The following is a 27,209-nucleotide window of genomic DNA, read 5'->3' on the forward strand; positions in this document are numbered from 1 at the left end:
TATAAAAACTGCCTGGAACTTTTAGGGCCTGGCTAGGTTATGTGCTCACTGTGGTCAGGATCCTCACTGCTTCCGAGCCCAGGAGTTAAGACCTGTAGCTCTTTCTTCCCCAGCAGAGGTGCCAAGGTATGTTGGCCAAGTGACACTTGCTAAATTAATGCAAACTCTGTGTTGGGCTCTTCCTCAGCTGCTCATGGGCCCCAGCCTGGGAGACCCCAGGTGGGCAAACACTGGTGTTTCCCATGTCTTTCATTATGGGTCCTCCTCTCTGTGACTCACCTTTGGCTGCCATGGGTGGGAACTTACCCAGAACTGGCGGCTCTCTGCGGGTCTCACTGCCACAGTCTCATTTCTTATTAGAGTGTTCCTTTAAATCCACTTGCCTCAGGTGCCAGCACCCCATGGGTACCCATGGAGGTCATAGTAATTGTATTAACTTAGATTTCACTGACTCCTTCCTAACCTGTTAACATAAAACCCCCCTCTACTTCCAAGGTCCACCAGTTGCATCTGGGAGATGTTGGAGCATCTTGTATATGAGTGAACCCATCTGTCTACACAACTTTCCTCCCCAAATCTAGGCCTTCTGCCCTTGAGGCTACTGCATCTCAGCCACTTCCCCTCCACTGCTTCCTGTGGGAGAATGCACCCTCATGAACTATAGCTGAGCCTTCCACGCCCCCAGGCCTCCAGACCTGGAGGGCCAGGGCACAAGGGCATAAGGTCCACGTGGAAAGCAAAAGTACCCCTGACCCCAGCAGCTCGTGAGGCCCCACCAGGCCTGTGCCATGGACAGAGATGGGAAGGGCCCCTATCTTACTCTTAGACTCCCTCCCCCAAAGCTCCTCCCATAGTCCCCTCCTGTCCTAGAGACTGACTGACAGCAAACCCCTGTGGACTGCACAGCCATGGCCCCTGGTATCATCTCCTCCTCTGCCCCTTCCTGGAGAAGGACTCTCTTTTCCAATGCTCCCTCCTTGCAGCATCTGATGGCTGTGACCAGACTTCTCAGTGGCAGCTGCTACCAGCCACTGAACCCTGATCAGACCCTGTCACTACAGGAAGTGGGTCACCCATGTGTGTAGGATGAAGGAGTTTTGGTCCATTTCACAGATGAGAAAACTGAGACCTTGGAGAAGTTAAAATACTGTGACCTGGCATTCCAGTCCCCACCTGGTGGACTCCAGCTCCCACACTTGCCACCAATGAGTGCCCCAAGCTTCTGCCGGAGCTCTGCCATGGAGAGCCCAGCAGAGAACCCAGAGCAGCACAGCTGCCCAGCATGGAAGCAGGTGCTCCTCAGAGCTTTAAGTAGGTCCCTGATTTAAAAAAAAAAAAAAAAAAAAAAAAAAAAAAAAAAAAAAAAACCCTAGTGTGGTTTAAAAATGCTCCATGAAGACTGAATAAAATCAGGAGTTTTTGGAAATTCTGTGTCAAATTTAATGGCACTTGGCTGTACTTTCAAAATGCTTGCTCCTATGAATTAGACATTTTGCAAAAAAATTTAAATTGAAAGGTTGAGCAAATATATCCTACATATTGGGGACAGGATCTTTAAAATTTATATATATATATATGTGTGTGTATATATATATATATATATATATATATATATATATATATATACACCAATATACCACCTCTCTGAGGATGCAGGCTCCAGAGCCTTTTGCTCAGGACCGGGTTGCCTGGCTCATCTTTTTTCTGCTGCTGTGCAGTGGTGACGGCCTGGCTGGTTTTTATTGACTTCAGGGAGCCAGCGTCCTGCGCTTCTTTAGCTCCAATTGGATTTCCCTACAGTAGCTTCTTCATTGAATCCTGGCTGGTGACTGGCATCATTTCTCATTATTTTCCAGATTGTTCTTTGCTTCTCCTTCTAAGACACAGTGGCCCTCTTGGCCCACCCTGGCAGCCCTCACCGCTCCTTTTCCCTCCTGCCTACTTCTTGTATCTACGACTTACAGAGTCTGGACCCAGTCAATGGCTTGGGAGGAGTCAGGAGACTCAGGGAGGTCTAGAACTGCTTGGGGTGCTGTTATTTTCTAGAAATAAAGTGCCAGGGGATTCCCCCGCCCACTTCCGGCATCAGTTCCCACTCTGAAGCTCTACTGACCTTTTGCAAAGGCTTTTCTCACATTAGCAGTTTCACTCATCTCTGTAAAGGTTCAGCTGAGAAAATACAATTTGTGTCTCACTTGTGTAGCCCTGTAGCACTTGCTAGGACTTAACCTTAGATGTATTTCTGCTTTAAAAAACATCCCAGTCAAGATGGAGCCTCTCTCCCCAAAATAACCACCACTAGAGGGCAGTAAAGAATTGCAAATGAAAAATTCCCTACAATCTACATTGAAGATAGCAATGAGCTGCCACCTGGACCTCCACTTTATAATGGACATGGTGATAAAGTCATCACTCTGTGCTCCCAGTGGCTCCTTGATTTGGGGGAATCGTCGAGCTGCTGGAAAGGCAAGCAGTCAAGGGCTCCTCTGGGTCTGGAAGGCTCCTCTTGCCCAGGGCCCCAGCCCATTTCATCTGCTTTGCTTTCCCAGTAGCAGAGAAGAATTCCCTGCTTCTAGGCAACACTGTGGGAAGTCTGAAGAATCTTTTGCTTGCATAGCACCTTCGGAGTTCGTGTGACTCCCGGCTCTGCCCCAGCTGACTCAGACATCCAGTGTGGTGTTAATCCCTAAAGGGAGTATTACTGGCAGGGAAATAACAGGTCTCAAAAAAAATCAATCAAAATGTATGTCACAGCCATACCTGCTCACACGAGGCCTTCCTGTAAGGTGTGGGTATGTCATCAGTCCCCTAGTGGGAGGAAGATCGTATTTTTGCAGGTGGAACAACTCAGGGTAATTTGGGGATGGGGGGCGGGATCTTCAAAAGAGACTCCTGGACTCTTAGCAACTGGGAAGAACTAAGGGCAACAGCTGTTCAGGGCGGCTTAGGTGAGACAAGGAGTCTCCCTTCAAGAGGAGCCAGCCTTGCAGACGTGGCAGCCGTCAATGGACTAATCTGGGACATGGAGAAACAATAGGTTGGCTGTAAGGAAAATGGCCCATCAGGATTCTAGGAGCGTATGATCCTTGGTAGGAAGAAAGCCAAGCGCTTTGCATTTTTCACATCAGGCATAAGTGCTTATAGGTCTGGGGTCCCACACTTACTGTTGGAGTATGGCTCAGTTGTCATGACAACAGGCCTGCTGGCTTCCTGTACATTCATTTTAACAGTAGCAATAGCCTAAGTGGCTGTGTCCATAGAAATATTTCTCATTAAGAAAATGGCTTAATATGTCTCCCTTAAATTTTGGCTTGCTGAACAAATACTACCTTGGAAGAGACTGAGTAGTAATTGGATTCAGGTGTATTCAAGGTCCTTAGTTGTTGCTGTTTTGATGGGTTAGCAAGGAATAGTCATTTTATTTATTTTCGTCTCACTGAAAATGAAGATGATTCGAGAAACTGCATGACGTAGGGTAAGTGCAAGTGACTCTACGGCCCACGGCCCAGGCCTGGCTGCTCCCTGTTCCTGGGAACGTTTTGTTGGCACTCGGCCACACATTCATGTATGTAGCTTTTGCACAAAAACAATAGAGTTGATCGTTACCACAAAGACAGCATTTGGTCTGCAAGCCCAACAGTATTAATAGAACAAGTTTGCTAAGCCTTGATAGAGGAAGAAAGCAGTGAATTCAGCCTAGAGGTTCCAACTAAAAACTCTTCACCTGCGTGTTAATGAAAATTGGAATAACCCAGGTATCCAATAACAGGGAAGTGGTCACTAGAACCACATAGTGAGGTCTTAGTCAGCCACTAAAATCATGCAGGTTTCAAACAATGTAATTCTCTGTGTGTCAAATAAGAAAGCCTGAAAAGAAAGGTTTAGAAGGATACCAAAATGTTAACAATGGCTGTCTCTAGGTGCTAAACTTATGCATACTTAAATTTTTCTGTTGGTATTTTCCTTTTTTTTCCACCTATGACTGTTAAATTTTCAAAAATGAACATGGATTACTTTATAATAAGAAGCTGCCTCATAGAAATTGTTTCAAAGCAGTAACTCTGCCTTTTGAAAAATGTTACATGGAAAGCAGGTGCCTTCCCCATCCGCCCAGTCACTGATTCTGAGAGTGCTGGAAACCTGCCACACCCCAGGTGCCTCCTGGACCCTGGGGATGGATAGAGCAGTGGATGGACCGGCCAGGGCCCCTGTGCTCTTCCAGTGCAGGGAGAGGGATGGCAAACAAGTGGAGAAAAGTGAAATAGGCAGCCAGAAGCCTGGGAGGGGACACAGACCACAGCAGGGGGAGTGGGGGGTCCTCGGGTTAGTGCGTCACTGGAGCAGGGACAGGACTGTGCCCATCTGGATCAGAGAAGGCAGGAAGTGCAGAGGCCCTCCAGTGGCAGCGTGCTTGGTGTGCCCTGTCCCAGAAGATGAAAAAGCATTTAGCCAGAGAATGGTGAGCAGCTCACTTGACTCCAGCTGTCTACCTGGGAGGCTGTAATGCCCATTAAGTAGCATCATTTTAACCGGTTGCCTGGTTACTGAGTAGCAGGGAATAGCTGTCAGATGTCATGGCTCGTGGTGTTAACACACCTCCTTGGTTAATGGTCTCTCTGGAAATCCCTCATGGCTTTCTTCTTCTGCAACACTTAATCACTCTTAACCCTCCAGCTTGATGCTCTGCCGAGGGCCTTAGCTCTGTGTAACACGGATATAGCTGTTGACCATACCCTGGTTGGTGGAGTCGGATGGAAACACCAGAGTTTAGTTTTGCCAGGGTTGTTCAGATAAACCTTGAACCCAGAACATTTTTACCATACCTCCCCCAAAAATAATTATAGGAGAAAATCACAGTAATTTATTTGTTCCTATGGTTGCTCACTGTTGGCCCATCCACCCTTGGAATCTTAGCAGTAGGAAGAATCTTCCATTGTTGTGAAGTTCATCTCTCCGTGCACGGCAAACACCTCTGATAGATATATTCATCAGAGCCATGTTTTCAGTAGTGCTAGGAGATACTGTATTCCCAAAGACACACTCACAAGATCAGCGAGTGAACACATTGGAAGTGTGGCGTGGCGAGACATCACCCCACTCTGCAGAGCATTGCCCAAAGTTCCTGCGAGAAGAAATCAGAGCCAGTGGGAGACCTGCCCTCCGTTTCCAATCTGCGTTCTTACTGCTGGTGGGTCTTTGCACTTGAATTTACATTGGAGGGAAGTCAGGCTCTCTTGTCAGAATTCCAAGACAGAAGGCTGCCCTGCAAGAGGCCAGCAGTCACTGACAGCAGCTTCCCCTGGGTCTCTTTGGTCTGTTTGTCTGCCCGCATACCAAAGCTGTACATGTTCATCATACAGAGTCCAACACCGCAGCACAACCACGGCATGAGGCTGTTAGACCCTGCCGTCACCCTAGGCCCCAGCTCCGTGGCTGCCGGCCGTTTAACCTCATGGAAAACAAGCGTCTCCCACCATCCAGGCCACCATAGATAAGGAACGCAAGTGGCTTGGCACGGCCTCCTCTTGATTTTAACTCAAAAACTCCGGAACAGTGAGCCAAGCATGGGGAGCCCCTCTCGTGACACCCACAGGGCTCCTGGGGCACCCGTTTTATATACATGTAGACCGTGTTTCAAGCCAACCTGCAAGAGTTGTGCAGACTCACTTGGTGTGATTTGCTTCACAGAAGCCGCCACAGGGTTTGGGCTATGAAAACTGTCAGTGGTGGCAAACCGTTACGACTTTTCAGGAGTATTTCAATAGTACGAAACGAGATGCATCAGGAGTTGGTTACTAGTTAATTCCCTAACCTGGAGGCACCCCTCCTGCATCTCACAGCCTGGTGATCCAGGTAGCATCCCGAATCCAGATGTGACCAAATGCTGAGGTACCGTCTTTGGTGGAACCTAAAAGTCCTGCATTCTGAGTTGTTTAGTCACAGGCAGTAAAACGTGCTGTGCTTTAGTGTAATTTTTTAAAAGCATGCTAAGGCGTCAGCATTTAGAGTCACTTTATTCTGTTTTACAACATTATACATCTGTTGTTTCCATTTTTACTTCCTTTGAAAATAGTCTCCATACCATAGCTAAGGTCTTTTCCTTTACCAGTCCTAGCCTAGCTTCTTAGGGCTACATTAAGTACGTGGGAAATCAGGGCAAATGACTGGAGCCAAGACCCATCCCCCCATGCCAAGAGTGTGGGAGCCCATGAGACTCCCGACAGGGTATGAGCACCCACAAAACCCATCTGTAACCTCACACATCACTCTCGACCACAGGTTTCTTCTTTTTCAGTGGCTGTAACAGAACACCTCAGAGTAGATAATTTATGAAGAAAAGAGGTTTATTTAGATCCAAGAGCATGATGCCTGTACCTGCTTGGCTTCTGGTGAGGGCTTCATACTGCTTCAACTCATGGTGGAAAATGGAAGAGCAAGGGGCACATGTTAAAAGGGAAAAGGGGGATGAGAGTGTAGCTCAGAGGGAGAGCACGTGCTTAGCATGCATGGGGTCCTGGATTTGATCCCCAGCACCTAGTAGAGAAAGAAAGAGAAGGGGCTGAGCCCCACAACAGCTTAGCCGTTCCTGGGAGGAAAGCCTTGATCCGTTCCTAAGCGCTCTGTCCCGGCAACCCAGCACCCCACCACCTCTCGATGCTATTACACTCGTCATTACGTTGCAACATGAGTTTTGGAGGAGACGAACCACGTTCAAACCATAGCACAGGGTTTCTGGCCGTTGAGTTGGCTCAACTGAATGCTGACCTGGGCAGCCTGCAGTTGCCCCTGAATACCAAAGACCTTCAAGGCCCATTCATGGGGCAAGCGTGTTCCAAGAGCTTGAGGGGCACCAGCAGCTCTCTCAGGAGCAGAGCAGAGAAGACCAGGTGGTGGAAGGGTGTGACCAGGTGCCACAGGCAGGGGTGCTGCGGAGGCTGCCCGGCTTCACCTGCCGCCCAGGTCTTCCCGTGCTAAGAGGAGGAGCCTGAGGCTCAGCAAAGCAGCACCCCTTGCCCAGAGTCACACGGCACCTGTGGGTGGAGCCAAGATTTGGTCTCAGTTCTTGCGAATCCAAGTCCAGGGCTCTTTCTGGAGTTGCCTGTTGGTTTCTTTTGCAGACTGAAAATCGTTAAGGTGGAAAGGACATCGGGGACCCCTGAATCTGAGAGGGATGTTTGCACCTGGAGAAACACCCTAGCTGTGTCAGACCAGCACTTAAAGGTGCCCAAGAATCACCCAAGGGTCTTGTTAAGAATGCCTATTTCAAACCAGTAAGTCTAGAGTAGGGTCTGAAAGTCTGTATCTCTGATACAGACAGGTGCTGCTGTGGTCCTCAGACCCCCTTTGGCAGCCTTGGTATAGACCACGGTGCCTTTGGGCTGCAGGTTCTTCAGAGAGCCCACATTTTATCCATCTGGGCTTCCCCAGCATCTGGCACCATAATTACCTAGTCTCAGGTGTTGCGTTACAGCAATGGATAACAGAGGAGGGCACCTGTGACCCGTGGTGATGTGTGAGGTGACCGATGGGCTTCGGGGGCAACTTGTCTGGGGCACGTTGGACACACAGGTATTTGTGGAATCAGTAAGAGAAGATTCTAAAGTCTCACGCGAGGACCCACACGTTGAACGAGGGCGGAGAGCTCTGTGCCTGGGCTCCGCTGGCCCTTCCTGAAAAGAACGAGGCGGGAGGGGAAGTCGTGAAAGGCACTCTGCGTGAAGCACTTGCGGGGGACCAGGCCCTGGACCAGTCATCCGTGCTCCTCCTAGGAGCCTGGTGGGGACACTGAGAATCACCCCACCTTGTGCCTGGTGAAGTCGGGGTGCAGACCTTGAACTCTCACCTGCTGCCCTCTGAGCTCCAGTTCTCTAAAGAGCATCACAGACATCCTCAGACCTAGAGGGAGCCCCACCCTGGGTCTCCTGCTGCTGACCATCCTCCGGCCTCTGCAGATTCCATCAGCCCTGCACTTAACGAACACATGTGAGCATGCGAATGAATGAATGAGGGATGCTGGGGATCGTCCCCTGTGCCCGGGGTAGTGCTTGTTCTAAAGGCTCCAAGTCCAGGAGGATGCGCTCCTTGCCTTCAGGAGCAGTCTAGTGAGGAAGGCAGATCCCTAAGTCTGCGAAGAAGGCGGATGTGTTTGTCGAGGTTCCCCAAAAGCTGACTCAGTCATGAAAGTTAAGAGCAGGTTTATTTGGGAAGAGATCCCCAGAGACACTGGTGGGGACTAGGGACACGGACCCAGGAAAGCAGGGCAAGCCCGCTAAGGGTGTGCCACTAAGCTGCTTACCACTGGGCAACGGCCGCTCAGTCCGTGAGCAGCGGGGACACGCTTCAGCCTGTGGTAGGTGGAAGGGGCAGTGACCGGAGGGCCTTCGGGCTACTTGCAGGAGCCTCACGTGTCCACACGGTGCAGCACTGACAGCTCAGGGTTTGTGGGGTGGGGCACAGTGTCTGCCACGGGTGGGAAGCTCCTAGGAAGCCTGAGGGAGGCCCTTGAGCTGGATTGGGGGGATGAACTAAACCTCCCGGGTGACGTCTGAGGCAGTCGGGTGACGAGCTCTAGGAAGGAACAGGCAGCAGGAGGGAGCAGCAAGGGATGGCATGGGGCAGGTCGGTGGAAGGCCACTCTGAACTGGTGTCTTTGAGCTTTCAGAAGAGACGAGGGCGAGGCCAAGACCAAGGCAGAATGTCAGGGAGGTGGTGTGGCTGGGACAGAGGCTGAGGAGAGGCCGGCCTGAGGCCGAGAGTGGGAAGCCACCCCTCCGACCATCCTAGAGGACTTGGGCTCTGTCCTCTGTCAAACAGGAAGTCAGAGAAACAAGCACAGGACAGGCCCCCAGACCCCTTAGCAGGTTGCCTCTAGTGAATAGCCTGCAGGGCGGGGTGGACCAGGGAGGCCAGCCAGGTGGCCAACACCGCAGTGCATGGGGATGGGGCTGTGAGAGGAGGGACACTGGGGGTGTAATCTGAAGGTAGACTGGGTGAGACCCCGGGTGACTGCAAGAGATAATGAGCACATGTCCCCACAAAGGTTTGCCAGGGGCCACGTGCTATTGAGGAAAAGCCCAGGGACTCATAAGGGAGAGCAGCAGTTTGTCTTCAGGGAACCGGTTTCCTGGGGAAGTGGCAGTTGAGCCCTGAGGGGTGGAGAGAAGGCAGCCAGGCAGGGGCGGGGGAAACGGCAGAATCATTGGCCAGGCAAAGGAGGTGCCGCCCGTGGACTGGAGGACAAAGCAGCTCGTGGCATCTGGTCCCCAGCCCTGGTCTGCGAGCTGCCTGGGAGTCCTGCATGGTGGCCCCCAGCCTTCCCCCTCATCAGTGACACCTATAGGTATCCACTGACGGTCTCCTTCTGCCCCACTGTTTGCTGGACCCAGGATTGGGAGTAGAGCTTGCGGGAAGTCAGCCAGACACCATAGCAGAAGAGTTGCTGTTGAAGTGGCTCCATGTCCTTCAACAGCATGGCCTGCAGGTGGCAGTGTGGAGCCACTCAGGGTGCTCTAGAGGGAAGCCAAGGGGGATGTCCACTCTGGATGGGGACCACTGTGTGAAGATGCCGCTGTTACCTCAGGGCTGGCTCAGGGTGGGGAGATACCCACTCTCACCCTCTGGGCCGAGCCACTGAGAATCCAGCCCCCTGGGCATGAATGCCGCTCGCGTGGCCAGCCTGGCCTGCTCCGGACCCACATGCTGGCCTCGCTGTTTCCTGTCTGCTCTGTCAAACGCAGAAAGCTCAACACTGCTTCTGGCTGAAGAGAAAGGACAGTGGAATGTGCCCTTCAGGGCCTCCTCCTGTCTATCTTCACCTCCTGGGACCAAGAGTCTCCTTCGTGGGTGTTCCTCCAAAATCCATGGCTTTTCAGATTGAGTCCAAGATCTTACTGAAGTTAGGCTCAGAACTTCTGGAATGCAAAAAAACATGGTTTGTCTCTACCTCCCTTCAGCCTATCTTGTCCCTGTAAATATACTAAAGTCACAGCACAAAACTCACAAAGCCATTATGTCATGGCCCAACAAAAGCCCCATGTCTAATTTGGAGACCGGTCACCTGCATCAGCCCATATTCCATGGCCACATGGCTCTTTAGGAACACCAGTGAGTCAGGAGCAGCTGGCTCCAGCCCCATCCTCACTGCCACCACAGGTGTGTTTTAGTCAGATTTTTCACTGCTGTGATCACAAACCTGACAAGTACAATTTGAAGAGGAAAAGTTTATTTGGGGCTCACAGTTTCAGAAGTCTCCGTCCATAGAAGACAGGCTCCATTCCTCAGGGCTCAAGGTGACACAGAACATCATGGTGGAAGATTTTGTGTGTTGAAAGGGGGAAGGAATATATACCCCAGGGACCCACATCCTCCTGCCACGTCCTCCCTGCCTGCAGTTACCACCAAGTTAATCCCTATCAGGGGATTAATGCACGGATTAGGTTAAACCTTTTCTAACCCAGTCATTTCACCTCTAAACCTTCTTGTCTTGTCTCACACGTGGGCACCTCCCAGCTACACCATAACCAGGTGGGAGCCGGAATCCATCCTAAGTAGTTTGAACAGCAGCTTTCCCCAGGTGAAAATGTTCTTAGTGTGTAAGCACCTCAGATCCACAAATCATAATTGTGGTTGGTGTTTTTTAGATGTTCTTATGAAGTCCCTGAGAAAATGAAATCGTTCATAACATTTTTTTTTCTAAATCAGAAGAGCTGAAGAGTGGCATGGGCGGTATGCCCATCTCCAAGGTGGACTTCCTGATGATTCTTTCAAATTTAGACCCAGACCAGAAAGTTTCTCAGCTTGGAATCATGATGGGCTGATGTCCGGAGGCTTGGGCTGGTCCCACAGTTGAGGGGTCCCCAGTGAAACCCGATGGTGAATTCTGGCTCCTTCTCACAAGTCTTCCTTAAGATTCCTTCCACCCTCTGCCGGAGGGTGAGGCCATCATGCGCCATTGTGGTTCATGTTTTGTTATCACAGCCCTTCAGTGTTTCGGGTGGCCCCCAGTTCACACCTGTTTCCCCCATGCACTCCCAATAGAGGCAGGGCACATGGGGTCTCAGAAAAGAGAGAGTTCAGCCTCCAGCCTCTGACCCTCTTTGACTTTCACATTTTGTAGAGTCCCACGCACATGTGCGCTTTAAACGAACGGGTCCGCTGCTTCTGTCCATCTGTTACCAGCCTGCTTCCGCAGACTCTGTGGCCCAACAAGCACAGCATAGTCAATACCTTTAGGCTTGAAGCAGAAACACCAGGGCCACCTCTGCCAGCTTTAGTGTGTGTGCTCAGTTCTCGAGAGCAGAGCCTCCGGCCGTGGGACTCCGTCCTGCACAGATGAGTTGCTTCCATCAGGGAAGAGTGTCGCCCAGTAGCACAGCATCTGGGAGAGACATTGAGTTTTCTTCTATTCATTCAACCCAAGTGTTGGCTGTATATTCTGTGCCAAGCCCCGTGTTAGGGACGATAATCCAGAGACAGCCGAGGAGGGCTCACTCTGCTAAGCAACGGCTCCCGTGCACGGTGGCTCCTCTAACTGTGCAGCAAGGGAGGCTGGGCTCCAAGAGGGAGCGTGGTGATTCCTAAGCCTTCTCTGCTGCCAAAGAAGAAAACTGCAAATTCCACATTTTCCCCTAGAGCTGAGGACCAGTCTCTCTGATGCATCGGTCCATAGTAAAGCCCTTCTGAAATGCCTGCTTGACCGCCTTTGCCGTCCTTTTTATTTTCCTTCTTTTTGGTACCAAGGAATGAACCCAGGGGCGCTTAACCACTGAGCCACACCCCCAGCCCTTACAATTTTTTATTTAGAGACAGGGTCTTGCTAAGTCGCTCAGGACCTTGTTAAGCTGCGGAGGCTGGCTTTGAACTTGCAAGCCTGCTCTTATCCTCCCGAACCACTGGGATTACAGGCATGCAGCACTGCCCCTGGTTTTTGCCGTCTTCTTGGTCAACCTCACCATAAAGGCATAGACGCCAGTGACACCTGACAGCTGTCCCCGGAGAGCAAAGCCACACTTAGGGTGCCACCAGGACAGGAGGACGTGCTCTCTCAGGAAGGATGGATCTAAAGCAAGAGTCCTCGTCCCAGAATCAGGGCTGTGTCTGTGCAGGGTCAGCCAGCCTGCAGGATCCTGGCGCCGTCAGCAGCTGGTGTGTCCCATAACCAGCTCCCTCATCAGCAGAGCCTGGTTGGGGGTGGATTCTGCACCCATCTGGGCTGGCTTTGTTTCTCTGGGGGCTCCTTGCCAACTGTTAGCACGTTCACACCCACAGGGTCCCACTCATCTCCCCTTTTCTTCTGAGCCCTCTTGATGTTCCCCATGGACATGGGGACTTTCCATGAGAGTCACGGGTGTGGCTCCCTCAGGACCCTTGTGTGGGGAATCTTGTGCACAAACCTCCTCCTATTGCTGGAGCATTATTTACCACCATGTGTTTCATGTGAAACCAGATTCCCGTGCACACCCACATTTATGTTTATGAGCGTAACTCTTAACTTTTAAAAAGTGAACAAATGGCATGGATGCAGGGGAAAAAGGCACACTCGTACATTGCTGGTGGAGTTGCAAATTGGTGTAACCACTCTGGAAAGCAGTGTGGAGATTCCTCAGAAAGCTTGGAACAGAACCACCATTTGACCCAGTTATCCCACTCCTCATGGTTTATACCCAAAGGAGTTAAAATCAGCATACTACAGTGATGCAGCCACATCAATGTTTATAGCAGCTCAATTCACAATAGCTAGATAGTGGAACCAACCTAGATGCCCTTCAACAGATGAATGGATAAAGAAACTGTGGTGTATATACACAATGGAATATTATTCAGCCATAAAGAAGAATAATATAATGGCATTTGCAGATAAATGGATAGAAATGGAGAATATCATGTTAAGTGAAATAAGCCAATCCCAAAAAACCAAAGGCCGAATGTTTTCCCTGATAAGTGGATGATGATACATATTGGGGGTGAGGGGTAAGGGGTAAGAGAAGAATGGAGGAACTTTGGATTGCATAGAGGGAAATGAGAAGGGGGAGGAGTGGGGAATGAAAGATGGTGGAATGAGACAGACATCATTACCCTGTGTATGTGTATGATTACACGAATGGTATGAATCTGCATCGTGCACAACCATAGAAACCCCATTTGTATACAGTGACTCAAACTGCAGTCTGTAAAAAAAAAAAAAAAAAAAAGGTGAATAAAAAGCCTGTTCTTGCTGTGCCTCTGAAAGTAGCAGTAAGCCATCCTTGCTCCTTGCCACTTCCATCATGCCTCTCCAGGGGACTTTCTTCTCCCTCTTTGCCTGGGTACAAATTTCCTTTATGCAGATAAATTTTAAATCAAAAAATGTGCAGGTGAGGAAAACGTCAGCCACGGTTTATTTCCTTTACGTATCCATAGTCTTAACACACCGTCTTCCCCAAAGCTGACTTTTACATCCCAGGATTAGAACCGACGGGTCCTTGGCTGATTCCCACGACTCGACTCTGGGTTAGCGGCATGCAGAGTTGAGATAGGGAAGGGCGACGTTCTGCCCCCATGCCGCCTGCACTGGCGGAAGCCACGTCCTGTGCTCAGATGCCTTTTCTCTCCCCTTTCCACCTCCCATCTCCCCGCAGGCATCAAACTTGGTCCCCTGTGCTGTTCTCTGTCACTCTTTCCTTGGAAAAAATGACCAATGGTCTTTTGTGTCTGTGCCTGTCGTTTAGAAAGCCAAGCTCGGCCCTGCGGGTAACAAGGTGATCAGTCCTTCTGAAGACCGGAAACAACCTTCCAACAACCTTGACAGAGTGAAACTCACCGACTTCAATTTCCTCATGGTGCTGGGGAAGGGGAGTTTTGGGAAGGTAGGAAGTGGAGGGGCTTGGGCAGAGAATGGTGGGTCAGTCTTGTTCTCCCTGAGGTTTCCAGAATAGCCCTTTAGATCTCCCTGGTTCCTGGGCATATTCCTCAAATGCTTCCTACTTCTCGTGATTAAAAACAACTGTGTCCAGAATGCTAACAGCAGGTTCGTACGTGTCACCTGTTCAGAACAGAGAGGATGTTCCAAAACGTTGGTTGAATAATTTGCACAACTAAAAATTAAACGTGGGATTATATGGGGTGGTGCAGCCATCAGCCTGTGTTCCTTAATTTGTCCTTAATGGTCCCAAGTCTCATGACTGCTCCAGGAACTGATTTCTATCCTGCCATTTTGTCTGAGTTCCTGAATTGTCAGGTGATAAAGGTCAATCACATTTACCCTAAGGATGATTCTGAAAACTTGCATGAATTCAGACTAATCCTCATAGAGAATGTGAATGAATATTCCTTTTAGTAACCAAATATAGCACCTCCCGGGTAACAATAGCTATACGGTACGATCTCGATAGTTTAGAAGTTATACAAGTTTTGGAGGAATCTAATTTGTGGTGATTCACAATATTTCAAAATTTGTATGTAAAGTTTGTATTCATTTTCTACCACTATAATGAAATACTTGAGGCAGTCAATTTATAAAGAGAAAAGGTTTGTTTTTAGCTCAAGTTCCAGTCCATGATTGAGTGGCCCCATTGCTTTGGTCTCTGATGAGGCAGCAGAACATGGTAGGAATTCAAGCTCCTTGCCTTGTCAGCCAGGAAACTAAGAGGAAAAAAATGATGAAACCGGAGTCTCACAGACCCCTTCAAGGGCATGTCATGCTCCCCGAAACCTAAGGACCTCCACAGGCCCCACCCTTCCTCAAGGTTTCACCATTTCTCAAAAGTACCTGGGACTAAGCATTTGCACACGGGCCCTTTAGGGGACGCTGCAACACCATAGCGGAATCTACTAAGCATATTCTATCACACATTCCAGATTTGCCTGAACTGGCCGGACTCCCTCCCCTGTTCAGATCGCTCTTGGTCTGTTCCCAGGTGATGCTTGCTGACAGGAAGGGAACAGAAGAACTGTACGCCATCAAAATCCTGAAGAAGGACGTGGTGATTCAGGACGACGATGTGGAGTGCACCATGGTGGAGAAGCGGGTCCTGGCCCTGCTTGACAAGCCCCCGTTCCTGACGCAGCTGCACTCCTGCTTCCAGACCGTGGTAAGGCCCTGGGGCTGTGTCTCTGAGGCGGAGTGCACACCGGCCTGCGCGTCCCTGGGACAGGCGGGACGGGATGCCAAGCGGAGGGGACGGGGTCCGAGCCCACTCCTCTGACCCTGGCAGATTTGGGTCATCCCCCTCCGTGACGTCCTCTGCTTAGAGACTTGGCGCTCATTCCATTTAATTCAGCAAACATTCACAGTGGGCTCTGCATCCTGGGCCTCTGCATTCTTCACGGGTTTCTACCAACTGTGAATGGAAAATATTTTCTTGCATCTGATGTACAGACGTTTTCCCTGTCGGTATTCCCTAAGCAATGCCGTCGGACAGCTCTCGGCGCAGCGTTTGTGTTGGGGGGTACTGTAAGTGATGCAGAGAGGGTTTAAAGCGTGTGGGAGGATTTCCTAGGTTGTATGCAGACATACCATTTTATATAAGGAACTTGAGCATCCAAGGATTTCCGTGTCCTTGAGGGGATCTTGGCACCGGTCCCCCACAGGTACTGAGGGATGGCTGTGTATGAAAGGTTTTCTTCATGCCAAGACTTACAGGGTTCAAAAAAGTTCAAACTCATTCACAGTCCTGCCTCTATAAGGCTGCTGGTCCAGCTGCATGCATGGCATTGGGACATCAGGAGATGCCATTTGATAAAAAAAAGTGTTTGTGTTGCAGACACACAGCAGGACTGGCAAACTAGGACCTGCTTTGTACATCCCGTGAGCTCTGAGAAAGGTCACGAAGAAGAAATCCAAACAACAGTATTTTGTGACATGCGATAATTAGATGAAGTTCACGTTTCAGCACGCGTAGCTTCCTAGGGACACAGCCATGCTCAGCCCCTCACCTGCACCTGTGGCTGCTTTCACGCTAAGACAGCGGCGCTGAGTAGTTACAAGAGACACACAAGGCCTGACCTTTTATGGGAAAAAAGTCTACTGACCCCTGTCACAGAGTAAAACTTTTTAGAAGGGGTGGGTGGAATCCCGAAGCACTGGTCTGTCAGCTGTGGGGTTTGCAAGTGTCCTACAAAAAATTGAGATGTTTGGACAGCAGCGTGATGAGCCTTACTGGGTGGGCTTTCCCTTTAAATATGGCTCACTGATCAGTGATCACTGGGACAGTTATTATTTTCAACAACACCACGGCCAGAAATCAACTTGGTGTTTTGTGTCTGTCTTTAAAAACCCCTGGGAGGAGCCCCCAATGCTTTGGCCTGTAGAATCTCACAGTGGCCATGTAGCCACACAGGGTCAGGACACCGTGGAGGCTGCAGAGCTGGGCACCGGCCCCTAGGGGTCGGCCACGCTCTGGCCACACCGAGGGCTCCTGCCGGCTCTCAGCAGCTCCCAGACGCCCAGCCCCAGGGGTGGCAGGGAGGGCTGAGCAGCAAGGTGGGAAGAGAACCGATCCCAGCCTGGCTGCCTTCACCCCACTTACGCTGAGGAAGCTCTGGAAAGCTCCGAAGCAAAGACATGAAGCCAAAATTGAAGTTCCTAACAGAAAAGCTGGAGAGTGACGCTCCCTGAGCTGTTTCGGGCTATTAGCACCGCTTCCTCCTCCTCCCTGAGCAGCGCTGTACTGCTTAACGACCTCTGGAAGGGGATGTTTTCTAGAAGAGAGCAGAGGTCGGCTTTACCTCGTGTGCCCTGCGCCTCGCGGCTCTGAGCCTCTCCCATCTGGCCCAGCGTACGTCCCCCTAAACACGCACACCTGTTTGGTTGTGTGATGAATGGCCTGCGTGTGGCCAGCCCCTCAGACACCCCGTAACTGAGAAAAAGAAGAAACAGAATTCAGACACAGAGTGGTCGCGAAAGAACCTCTGACTAGCCTCTCCTGTTTTGGTCCCCGCCCCTCCCCTACCTGGCAGATGTCATTTAGCAGGAACCACTTAGAAGCCCAGCCTCACCCAAGGGGCGAGTTTTCAGGAGATCCAGTTGAGCGCATCGCTCTGCTAGCAGGGCACGCCTCCTAGACACGGCCAGCCAACTCTCGTACACTGGCACCAAGAGAAACGTGGTGGGAATGAGCTGATTGGCCTGCGGGCTCCTCACGGTGCGCCTGGCTGAGGAACAGAGCGTGTGTAGGAAAAACGGGAAGCAGCTTGAGGCTGTTACTATAATAAGGAGCGTATGTGACCAGGAGGCAGGCACGTCGAGAGACGGCCACTGCTTCAGTCATGTGATGACCGTCCCTCCCAAGGCCCTCCTGCAGGAGGCGGTATCGCTCATTCTTTAGTTGGGAAGAAAATGGGAGGCGCTCCAAACTAAGCAGACCTGCCAGCGCCGCCAGGGTTTGACCAATGAGAACACAAACAGGGCCGCCCAAGGGGACGAGCCCGGCTCACGTGTGCGCCTTGTCTGCAGGATCGGCTGTACTTTGTCATGGAGTATGTCAACGGCGGGGACCTCATGTACCACATTCAGCAAGTAGGAAAGTTTAAGGAGCCACAAGCAGTGTGAGTATTATTTTTTGTCCTGTAATTCAGGTGGCCCGGTCCTCTCAGCCGGGAGCTTCTGCTGGATCCGATGTCCAAGATGGCCCTGCTCATTTGGGAAGCTTCCCAAGGGAACATGTGTGTTTACGGGTCCCTTCTAGGTGTTTCCGCAGGAGCTGTTTCTTCCGTTGCCAGTCAGTTGAGATGCGGGTGCACACCCACACACCCAGTGCCACCCCGGTGGGTGGAGTCCTCACGGCTCATTGAGCAAACGGGTATTGCACACCCACTGTGCCCCAGGCCCCGGGAGCAGGAAGGAGTGAGGCTCCCGCACCCCCACCCCACGAGCGCATGCTCTATCCAGGCTTGTAGGAGTCACAGAATGATTATAATGCCTGGCTCAAGCCTAGAGGTGCGCACAGGACACCACCCAAGCTCCCCAAAATCGGGGGGGTGGGAGCAGCAAGTCCTCAGGTGATGCTGAACCCAGAGGCAGGGAGAACCTTCCAGGAAGAGCCTGTGGACAGAGGTGAGACCAAGTCCAGGCCTGCGGCTCAGCGTGTGTGGCAGGTGGCCTGAGCCGGGGAGGGGATGCAGGCCGGGCTGTGGGAGAGCCATTTTAAATGATGTTTCATCTTAGGCGTGGGTGAGGGCAGCTACCAGGAGGATGACACTTGAGCCTAACCCGGAGGGTTTTGCTGGAATGCAGCACCCTGGGTGCCGAATGCGGGCAGCAAGGGAGCTGTGAGCTCCATGTGCGGGTGGAGGAGTCATGATGGGTTGGAGGAGGGACTTTCGATACCTGAAACTCTGTCCTGTTTCTCTGAGGCTTGGAAGTCCCAGGAAACTCAACAGAGGCCAGCCTGAGCAAATGGCTATTTTATTTTCCCAAATTAAGATGCTTTGTGGGCGTACACCCCGCTAATCAAGTTAGCAACATTAGTAGGAGTCTGGCCAATGTTTATCTAAAAAGATAAATCAGAAGCATAGTTGACCCGGGGGGGATTGTCGGCCCTGGGGAAGATTAGCTGAGGGCACAATAGGGAATTCTTTGGCAGCAAGCTTAAAAAATAGAAGGGGCATTTTTCTGCTTATATTTGTTCTAAAAAATAAGTGTTTTTGGAAATGCCTGCCTTATCTCCTGTTAACATTGTAAGTTATAGAGCATTAAAATGCTCAGTTTGTAGAATAAAGCTTTCTAGCACAGAGCTATAAAGAGCGAAGTAGCCGCCCTATTTTCTTCTCTCTGTTTTTTTGTACTGGGGATTGAACCCAGGGGCTCTGTACCATTGAGCAACATCGAAGCCCTTTTTATTCTTTGTTTGAGACAGAGTCTCGCTAAATTGCAGAGGCCGGTCTGGAACGTGCCATCCTCCTGCCTCAGCCTCCCTAGGTGCTGGCATCACAGGCAGGTGCCTGGTGTTATAAAGCAACATCGAATCGCTTCATCCGATCCTCTTTTATTGCATATGTATTGCAGAAAAGTTTGAGAAATTGCAGAAAAAAACTTGAGAATTATAAAAATCAGCCAAAATCCTATCTCTTCTGCCAGCCTCAGAGACGGTCCCCTGTTCAAAGCCTGTGCTCATCACCCTCAGGGATTTCTCTTCTCTGCTTTTGTAAACAGTGTGTGTTTACTCTGGGTCTCCCGGGTGTGATATTTACCCAGGCGCAGACTCGTGGTTTTTTCAGACTTCAAAGATTCTTAAATGCTATGCAAATTTCAAGACATCCTTCTGCATTTACTCGGAGTTTCAGATATTAACCTACGAATGATTTGGAAATGATGGGAGTAGCTGCTTTTTTATTATGAATTATGTAAGAGGCCAGACTCAGGTATGAATCACAGTGTATGTCCCATTTATCCCAGCACTTCAGGGAATGAATAAACTAGCTAGAGTTCATCACCGCTGCGTTTGTCATCCAGCGAGTAATTGTATTTTCAAACACAATGTGTCCTGCCCATGAATAGGAAAATGGAAATTTCCTCCACTCTGCCATGTTCCTGACATGGAATAGTCTAACAGGTATCCACTCTTTAAACGATTATATTAGAAATTATTTCGTAGGCAGCAGATTATCTAACCACCTCCCCCAGTCAAAAAAAATAAGCCTGTCTCACTGACTGTGCTGTGTTATTCCCGGGTGAGCTGCAGGGAGGAAATGGTAGGGAAAGGGGCTGATGGTTGGAAGTCCCCACGTGGGGCGACGCTGATCTTGGAAAGCCTTAGGGTCTTCCACTCTTTTATCTCTGATGCCTGAATGTGAAATTCCAGGGGATACAGAAGTCTCAAGAAGCAAGGCTGCTGGGCACCTGTATTCCCAGCGGCTCAGGAGGCTGAGGCAGGAGGATCATGAGTTCAAAGCCAGCCTCAGCAACGGGGAGGCGCTAAGCAATTCAGTGAGACCCTGTCTCTAAAATTAAAAAAAAAAAAAATACGAAGAAGCAAGGCAGAAACCTGAAACATTTTCTTTTGCAGATTCTATGCAGCAGAGATTTCCATTGGATTGTTCTTTCTTCATAAAAGAGGAATCATTTATAGGTGTGTATCTGAAGCCTTTCCATCGGCAGCACAGTGGAGAGGTTTGTGCGCCTCCCTGGGCATGTCATTCTGTGATGGGGGCTTCAGGCATAGCATGGCGTTGGTGACCCCCAGGAACATGGATCTGCCGGGACCCACCTGTCCCTGCAACCTTGAGGCAAACCAGAGTCACCTTCTAATCTCTAGACCTGAAAGATTTTATATCTCATTGTTACTTTCCACAAGAAAGCATGGTTTTCTCTCCTGACAGCTCCTTCCTCTGCCTTTTGTTTGAAATGGAGGTCAGAGCAAAGGAAGGAGAGTTGCCACTATAGATGCTCAGCAGGAAGAGAACCTGGGGAGTCAGGGAGAAGCAGGGGGAGAGTATTGAGTCAGATTCCTTTGGTCATTAGCTGCAGTCGAAGTCTGGTAGCCGAGAAAGAAGAATGTCTTCCAGTATCGACTGAAGAGTATCTAAAAGGACCTTGGCACCGGCAGGAGGAAGGGTGTGAGGTTTCCAAACTCATAATTTCTCAAACCTGGCTGTGTTTCAGCCCCACCCCACCCACACCTGTGCAGATGAGTGGGATCTCCCAGACCTGATAAATTGGATTGTCTGGACTCATAGGAGCAACCAAGATCAGGAATCACTCAATTCCTGATTCCTCAAACTCCTACCGTATCCCAGGCTCTGTGCAAGGCTCTGGAAATATAAAGACACAATAACTCCTGGCCCCTGGCTCTCCAGGGACTCACAGTGTAAATGCCACTGAGATGGCAACTAGTTCAATACCCTTGTGTTTCACCAGCTCCAGAGCAAACCCTGTTGTGTCGTGGGAAGGACTCTGATGTTATCCTGCTTCCTTGCAGGGACCTGAAGTTAGATAATGTCATGCTGGACTCAGAAGGACACATCAAAATCGCTGACTTTGGGATGTGCAAAGAACACATGATGGACGGAGTCACGACCAGGACCTTCTGTGGGACTCCAGATTACATCGCCCCTGAGGTGGGATCCCCAGTCCCTGTTTCACAGACCAGGAAATCGAACGGCAAACAATGCCCACTGGAACGGGAGGGTCATATGGGAATCATTGAGGTCCACCTGTGGGTCGTGGCCACCAAGTAGACTGAACCATAGACGAACCCAGAAAGAGGAGGTAGGAGAGCTCATTGCGGGTGGTGGGGCTTGTCTTGCCTCGTGGAGACTTGGTTTTGTTAGGTGTGCGTGTGGGCCAGCTGCGTGGTAAAGTGTATTCCTCATGTGACTGTGGTCAAGATCATTTACGAGGCTCTGGTGGCTTGCAAAACACTCCTGGAAAAGCCAGGTTACAGGATGGTTGCGGTCTGGGCTTTTTAGCAACTTCAGAGGGATTAGTGCTCCGTGCAACTTGATGTTCGGTGTCTAGTTTAGGAAGAACCTCTCGGTTTGGTAAAAAGCTAAGTGGTTCAAGGTGTGAACCCTCACGGCAGTGGGCCGGACTGCTGGGTCTTTGGTAGAAGGCATGCTGAGGAATCCTGTTCTCTGTGAAGCTTCAGGTGTGCCGGTGATAGAACGGCCTGAACCTGGGTCACTGGAGCCCACTCCCTGTCCTCACACAGCTCCGCAGGTGCGGCAGCCTTTTCCCACCTGTGCCCCGGCCTGGTGGAGAGCATCCCATTCATAGTCGGACCAGACCAAGGCTGCTGGTGGTGGATGCCACCCCTGTCCACCCCGGCGGCCCGTGCATTTGTCCCAGACACAGAGGGGTACGGCCAGGCCTGTGCGAGCTTCCATCCCGACGCTCGCCTGCAGACCACGGCAACTGGGGCAGCTCTCCTAACCTCCCCGCACCAGCCTTTCTTCGGCGGCGAGTTAGGGATGATAATACCCTCCTGCCAAGATCTGCTACAAGGACTCTAGGGCCGCGTGCGACCTTTGGTGCCTAGTAGACCCTCATCATGTGAACCTAGTACGACTTGCAGGTGGTCGTTGTTCCAGGAAGGAAACTGAGTTGCATTCTTTTCTTAAGGGCTCTTTTTGTTTGTTATATTCTTAGACAATGTTGAAACAGACTGCACTTAGGAAATCAAATTATAATGACACAGCCAGAGGCGACATGGTATCTTGGGTACTCATGGGTACCTCCACACATACCCTGAACTTAAATATATTTTTCAAATGTGACAAATTGATGGTACAATAAAAAGTGCTCCTCTTCAGGTAATGGGGAGTCTAAAGCCTCCTACTGGCTGACAGGTGCTGAGCAGGCTCCAGGTAACCACCCACCAGTTGCCAAAAAGGTTGGAGACAGAGGATGGCAGCGTTTCCAGGAGTAAAAGTGGCTTTGAACCTTGTCTCCAGTAAGGCCAGGGCTGCCGATCGCACAGTCGGCTTCCTGTGTTGGGTACACCTCAGCTGTGTGGTAGCTCCAGGCGGACACTGTCCACAGGATTAAGCTTTGCCCATTTCGTTGCTCAGTATCCTTCCTGTATGTGAACTTCCTACTGCTACTGTATCAAACAGTCACAGGTCAGCAGCTCCAAACGCACATGGAACACACAGCTCTGGAGGCCAGAAGTCCAAAACCAGGCTCTCTGAGCGAAAGGCAAGTTGTTGACAGCTGTTCCTCTGGAAACTTTCAGGGAGAACCCGTTTCCTCGCCTCCTCCGGTGGCCGGGCCACCTTCTTCCCTTGGCTCAGGGTGCCTTCTCCCATGTTCCCTGTAACCTGTCACCCTCTGGCCCCTCTCCGTCTTCTCCAGCTCCAAACCCCCAGCTTTCCTCTTCTCTAACAGGACCTTTGGTTCTTCTGGGCCCCAAGTGATCTGGGATCATCTGCCCACCTTGAGGTCCTCAGCTTGTACCTGCAGAGTCCTAACATGAAAAGGTGACACTCACAGGTCCTGGGGACAGGGAGGGGACATCATTCAATGTCTCACACTTCATCACACCTTGGACAGATCTGGGGACCTTGGGGCCTCTTCACACCCAAGGACAGATGCCCTCCTTTCCAAAGCCTTCTCTTTACAAGCAATAATAAACGGTGTGATCATCACTTATTAAGTGCTTGCTGTATACGAGGTGCCCTGTGTACTTTCCCTCAACTTATTCCTGGTAACAAAACCCATGAGGAAGATCCCGTGGGGACTGAGGCCGTAGTGACTCACGTAAACCCTATGAGTGAGAACTGCCCTCCTTGGGCTCCCTCTGAGCTCAGGCCACCACCTGTGCACCACTCACTAGGGCAAACGACTCAGCAACTGCTGGCGGAAGGTTGCAGACTGCCTGCTGGGAGCTTCCCGTTCTGCTGGGGTGTCTCCCGGGCTCCGAGTGCCCGGCTTAGCAGAGGTGGTGCTCCTGCAGACGGTCAGCAGGCACAGCTGTGATTCGGTTCAGTGACTTTCACTGAAAACACCTGCGGCTCTGCTTTGGGACGGCAGCCAGTGGTCACTTCAGGTCTTGTCGCCTTTGCTGGCCTCTTTCCTGGCTGCATTCAGGAGGTGAATGCATTTGGCCCTGAGAATACTTGCAGATAGAAAAAGACCCAATAGGTTCAAGGTTCCAGAATTTTCTCAAAGGTTAAAGAAATTCTATCTCCTGTGTGAATCTTCCTGTCAGGCAGAGGCCATGTAATTACCATAGATGGCATTTTCCCTAATAGGCAAAGTGAGGACTTAAATACGTACGGCTGTGTGTCCAGAAACCTTGAAATCGATTAATACTGTAGCATCTCCCTAACCAGTAAAGACCGGCTGAGGCCAGAAATGTCACTCACAGAGACGACTTGGGACTTGAGATGAACACTCTTAGAAGGGGGGCACTAGCTCAGAAAATGATCCCTGAAACTGACGTGAAGGGTCCTCTTTGCTTTGACAAGGAGCAAATAATTCCAGGGCCAGTCAGAGTCCCTGAGAAGGTGGAACAAAAGCTTCACATGGGGCTGGCCCTCCGGAAGTTAGCATTTTAGGTGTGAGATCCTGTCACAAGTCAGATGTCTCTCAACAGCCGAGAATCAGTCTCCAAGCCCTAGCATTGTCCCCTCCTTCCTGGAAGAAGGAGAAGTTTGCTTAAAGTGCACCACACGAGCTTGTCCTTGCAGCCTTGGTAGGGGGCTGTGACAGACCGCATGCGGGGGACCTCACCTATGCTGTGTTGCTGTCTGCTCTGTACCAAGCCCTCTGGGCACATCTTGTTTGTCACATGTCATACTTGAGCAGTGGTTCCAAGACTTGCCCAAGGTCTCACAGCTGGTGACAGGCAAAGGTGGATTTGGACCCAGGGCATTCTGACCCAGAGCCCATACATTCTTTTCACAAATAGCACTGTCTCCCTAGTTATGGGAGGAAAGGCAGTTAAAAATAGGCACTCAGCCATAGACCGTATCTTCTTGGGTATCTCTGAGGAGAAGAGGGACCTGCTTCCATCTGAATTGGGATCTAGGCACTAAGTCATGACCAGAGACACAGTCGGTGACTCAGAATGCGTCCCAGCCATTCTTCATACTGGGCAAATCCCTCGAACCCAAGAGTAAAGCAGAAACACGTGAGCCCTACCCAGCCCCTGGCATCCGTTGGTCTGTGTATCCACCAGGTGCCTACTAGTGCCTGGCACCATCCCAGGCCTGGGAAAGCTTGGCCAGAACAGAGCCTGGAGGAGGGGGCCCTGGGGAATTAGACGGGGGTGATACAGCCCAGGAGAGAGGTGGATTTCAAGACAGGGACAGGCCAGTATTCCTCTTGGCAATATCAGATGGCACCTTTGATGTGGCTGAAATCACTTGGGGGTGGTCGTTTAGCATGGTTGACTTTCCTGCAGCCCCTCTGCCTGGGAGCCGATGGGCAAGTCCTGTGGAAGTTGGAGATTGGGCAAGAGGGACAGGCCTTCTGTCCGCAGGGCCCAGCCTCTGCATTCCAGCCCTATGGGAACGCCAGGCCAGCGAAGCCCATGGCAGCAGCAGACAGCTGCATTTTTATATGACTCACCAGCTGTTCTAAGTGGCTCCACCATGTAGCAGAAGCAGTGCTCACCATGAGACGCAGCCAGCGGGCCATCAAGTGTGACTTCTCCTCTGGAAGGGCCACCGTCCCCTGTGCAGAGGGAGCTGCAGCTTGGGATGGGAGGGAAGACCACGCTGTGTGTACAAGAGCAGGGAGCTGTGGCCTTGCTCCCAGGAAGGCAGGCAGGAGCCAGCTCAGCCTTGGCCGGGACCTCAGAGGTCAAGAGGGGGGAACCCGAGAACCCCAGGAGAGGGGCAGGGTGGAGTTGAGGGCGAGCATGAACCTTTGTGGGGGAATTCATGGGAAGTGGGAGGAGGGGAGAAGGTTGACTGAGGGGTGCAGCTTCCCAGCTGCAGCTCATGTGTACTTCCAGACCAAAGAGAGCGAGCCCAGAGAGGGAGTGCAGTGGGAGAAGAGAGAGGAAAGAGAAATGAGAGAGGGGGCCAGGAGTGGGAGACACAGGAAGTAGGAAGAAGGCGAGGGGCAGGAAAGGTGGAGCCTGGCCAGGTGAGAAGCCGCCTCTTTACAGCGGCCCTTGTCTGGTGCCTCCCTGTTAGGGTTCAGATGTGGTTAGTCCTTCAAGGGTTCATGTGCCGGAGGCTTGGTCCTCGGTGTGGTGATGTTGGAGGGCAGAGGGACCTTCAAAGAGGTGGAACAGTTGCAAGGATCATTGGGGGTGCTGCCCTTGGAAGGGACTGTAGTTCTTGCGAACTTTATTTGGTTTCCAAGAGAGTGAGTTGTTATGAGACTCCAATGTTATGGCCCCTCCCTGCACCTTGGCTTCCTGTTTTACCATGTGATCTCTTCCTCACACAACTGCACTCCTGCCATGATGCCATCTGCCCTGTGACACTACCAAGGGAGCCCTCACCAGGGCTGAGTAGATGTTGATGCCATGTTCTTGAATCTCCAAAACCATGAGCTAAATGAACCTCTTTTCTGTATACATTACCCAGTCTCAGGTATTTTGTTATAGCAACAGGAAATGAACTAAGACACTCTACATCCCTGACCTGTCTCCCCTCCACCCTTGAGCCCATCTCTTGACTAGTTGCACTGGATTCCTTTCTGCCCCTCACATTGCCAGACTTGCCTCATCCTCTAGGATTTTCCTCTTCCTCTTCCCTCTGCCTAGGACGTCCTCCCCCAGAAGGCATCAGTGTGGCTCCTTCCTTCCCTCCCTCAAGCCTTCCCTTCCCACTTGGGAAGCTCCCCCGTCCTGGTGACCCCATTGAAACCTGCAAGCCTCCGGCCCCAGCCCACACTGCTGGTCCCCACCCGTGCTGTTTTCATGGCACTTGACCCCCTCTGATGGACTAGGATGTACTGCTGGATTTCCTGCTCTACCATCCTGCTAAGCTCTGCGAGGGCAGCCTCTGCTTTGCTTACTGCTGAGTGCCCACCCCAGGCTCTGGAACAGTACCGAGCTCCCGGTCTGTGCTCAGGGTGAGTGGTGCCCGCCGCCTTCCTAGCAGCCATGGACACAGGTGCGGGCTCAGGGTCAGGAACTCTGGAGCCAGGTGACCAGCAGGGCCATCCCCAAGCTGTCACAGGTGAGGGGCTGGTGGACAGGATACAGGGCAGAGGGAGCCTCATGCCTCATCATCAGTAGGAGAAGCCGATGGGCTAGGGGACCTGAGGGTCTGCAGTTGACGGGACATCAGCCTATGCTGCCCCAGCATTGGGATCTCGGAGACTCTCCGTGGCTCAGGGGAAAGGGCTGGGGAGAGGGGGAGATGGTACAAGAGGATCTGAAAACTTGATGAGAAAATAACTCCTGCCCTGTGCACAGCCAGGCAGTCAGGCAGTAAATTAGCCCTCGCACAAAGAGGAGGGGAGGCGAGATGCGAGGGAGCAGCAGACCCCGCGGCCAGCCGGCTCCGTGGCCGCGGCCCACACCAGCAGCGCGGGCGCGCGGCGAGGAGCTCTGATTGAAGAGAGAGAATGATAAACCCAGCGCGCCTGCTTTCTATCAAAGGCCAATTTCCCTCCGTCTAGGGTCACGGCCCAATGACTCCAGCATCGTGAGGCCCCACTTTCCCCGAGAAATATTTAAAGAGCCAAAGCCGGGCCTCCCTGTGGGGTCTTCCTTAAATTGTGTAATTTCCCTCAGTTCTTGTCTAGGCATTTTGTAGGTTCCATGCCTCGTGTATTTTCTTGCCTGCCTGCAGCTCTCAAACGGCCTCAATTCTCCTGGCCTTGGAGC

General features: G+C 51.2%; 1 protein-coding gene across 2 annotated transcripts in view; it reads left to right on the forward strand.

Annotated features, from left to right (window-relative positions):
- Nucleotides 1-27,209, forward strand: part of Prkca (protein kinase C alpha) — a 403,509-nt gene that overhangs the window by 326,361 nt on the left and 49,939 nt on the right. For both annotated transcript variants that reach the window (XM_047543070.1, XM_047543071.1), the window contains exons 9-13: nt 13,707-13,844; nt 14,895-15,068; nt 17,432-17,523; nt 19,983-20,045; nt 20,895-21,033. In XM_047543070.1, the coding sequence (XP_047399026.1) occupies nt 13,707-13,844; nt 14,895-15,068; nt 17,432-17,523; nt 19,983-20,045; nt 20,895-21,033 (606 nt within the window). The remainder of the gene's footprint in view (nt 1-13,706; nt 13,845-14,894; nt 15,069-17,431; nt 17,524-19,982; nt 20,046-20,894; nt 21,034-27,209) is intronic.

This window comes from Sciurus carolinensis, chromosome 3 (assembly GCF_902686445.1).
Source record: "Sciurus carolinensis chromosome 3, mSciCar1.2, whole genome shotgun sequence".
Classification (NCBI taxonomy): domain Eukaryota; kingdom Metazoa; phylum Chordata; class Mammalia; order Rodentia; family Sciuridae; genus Sciurus; species Sciurus carolinensis.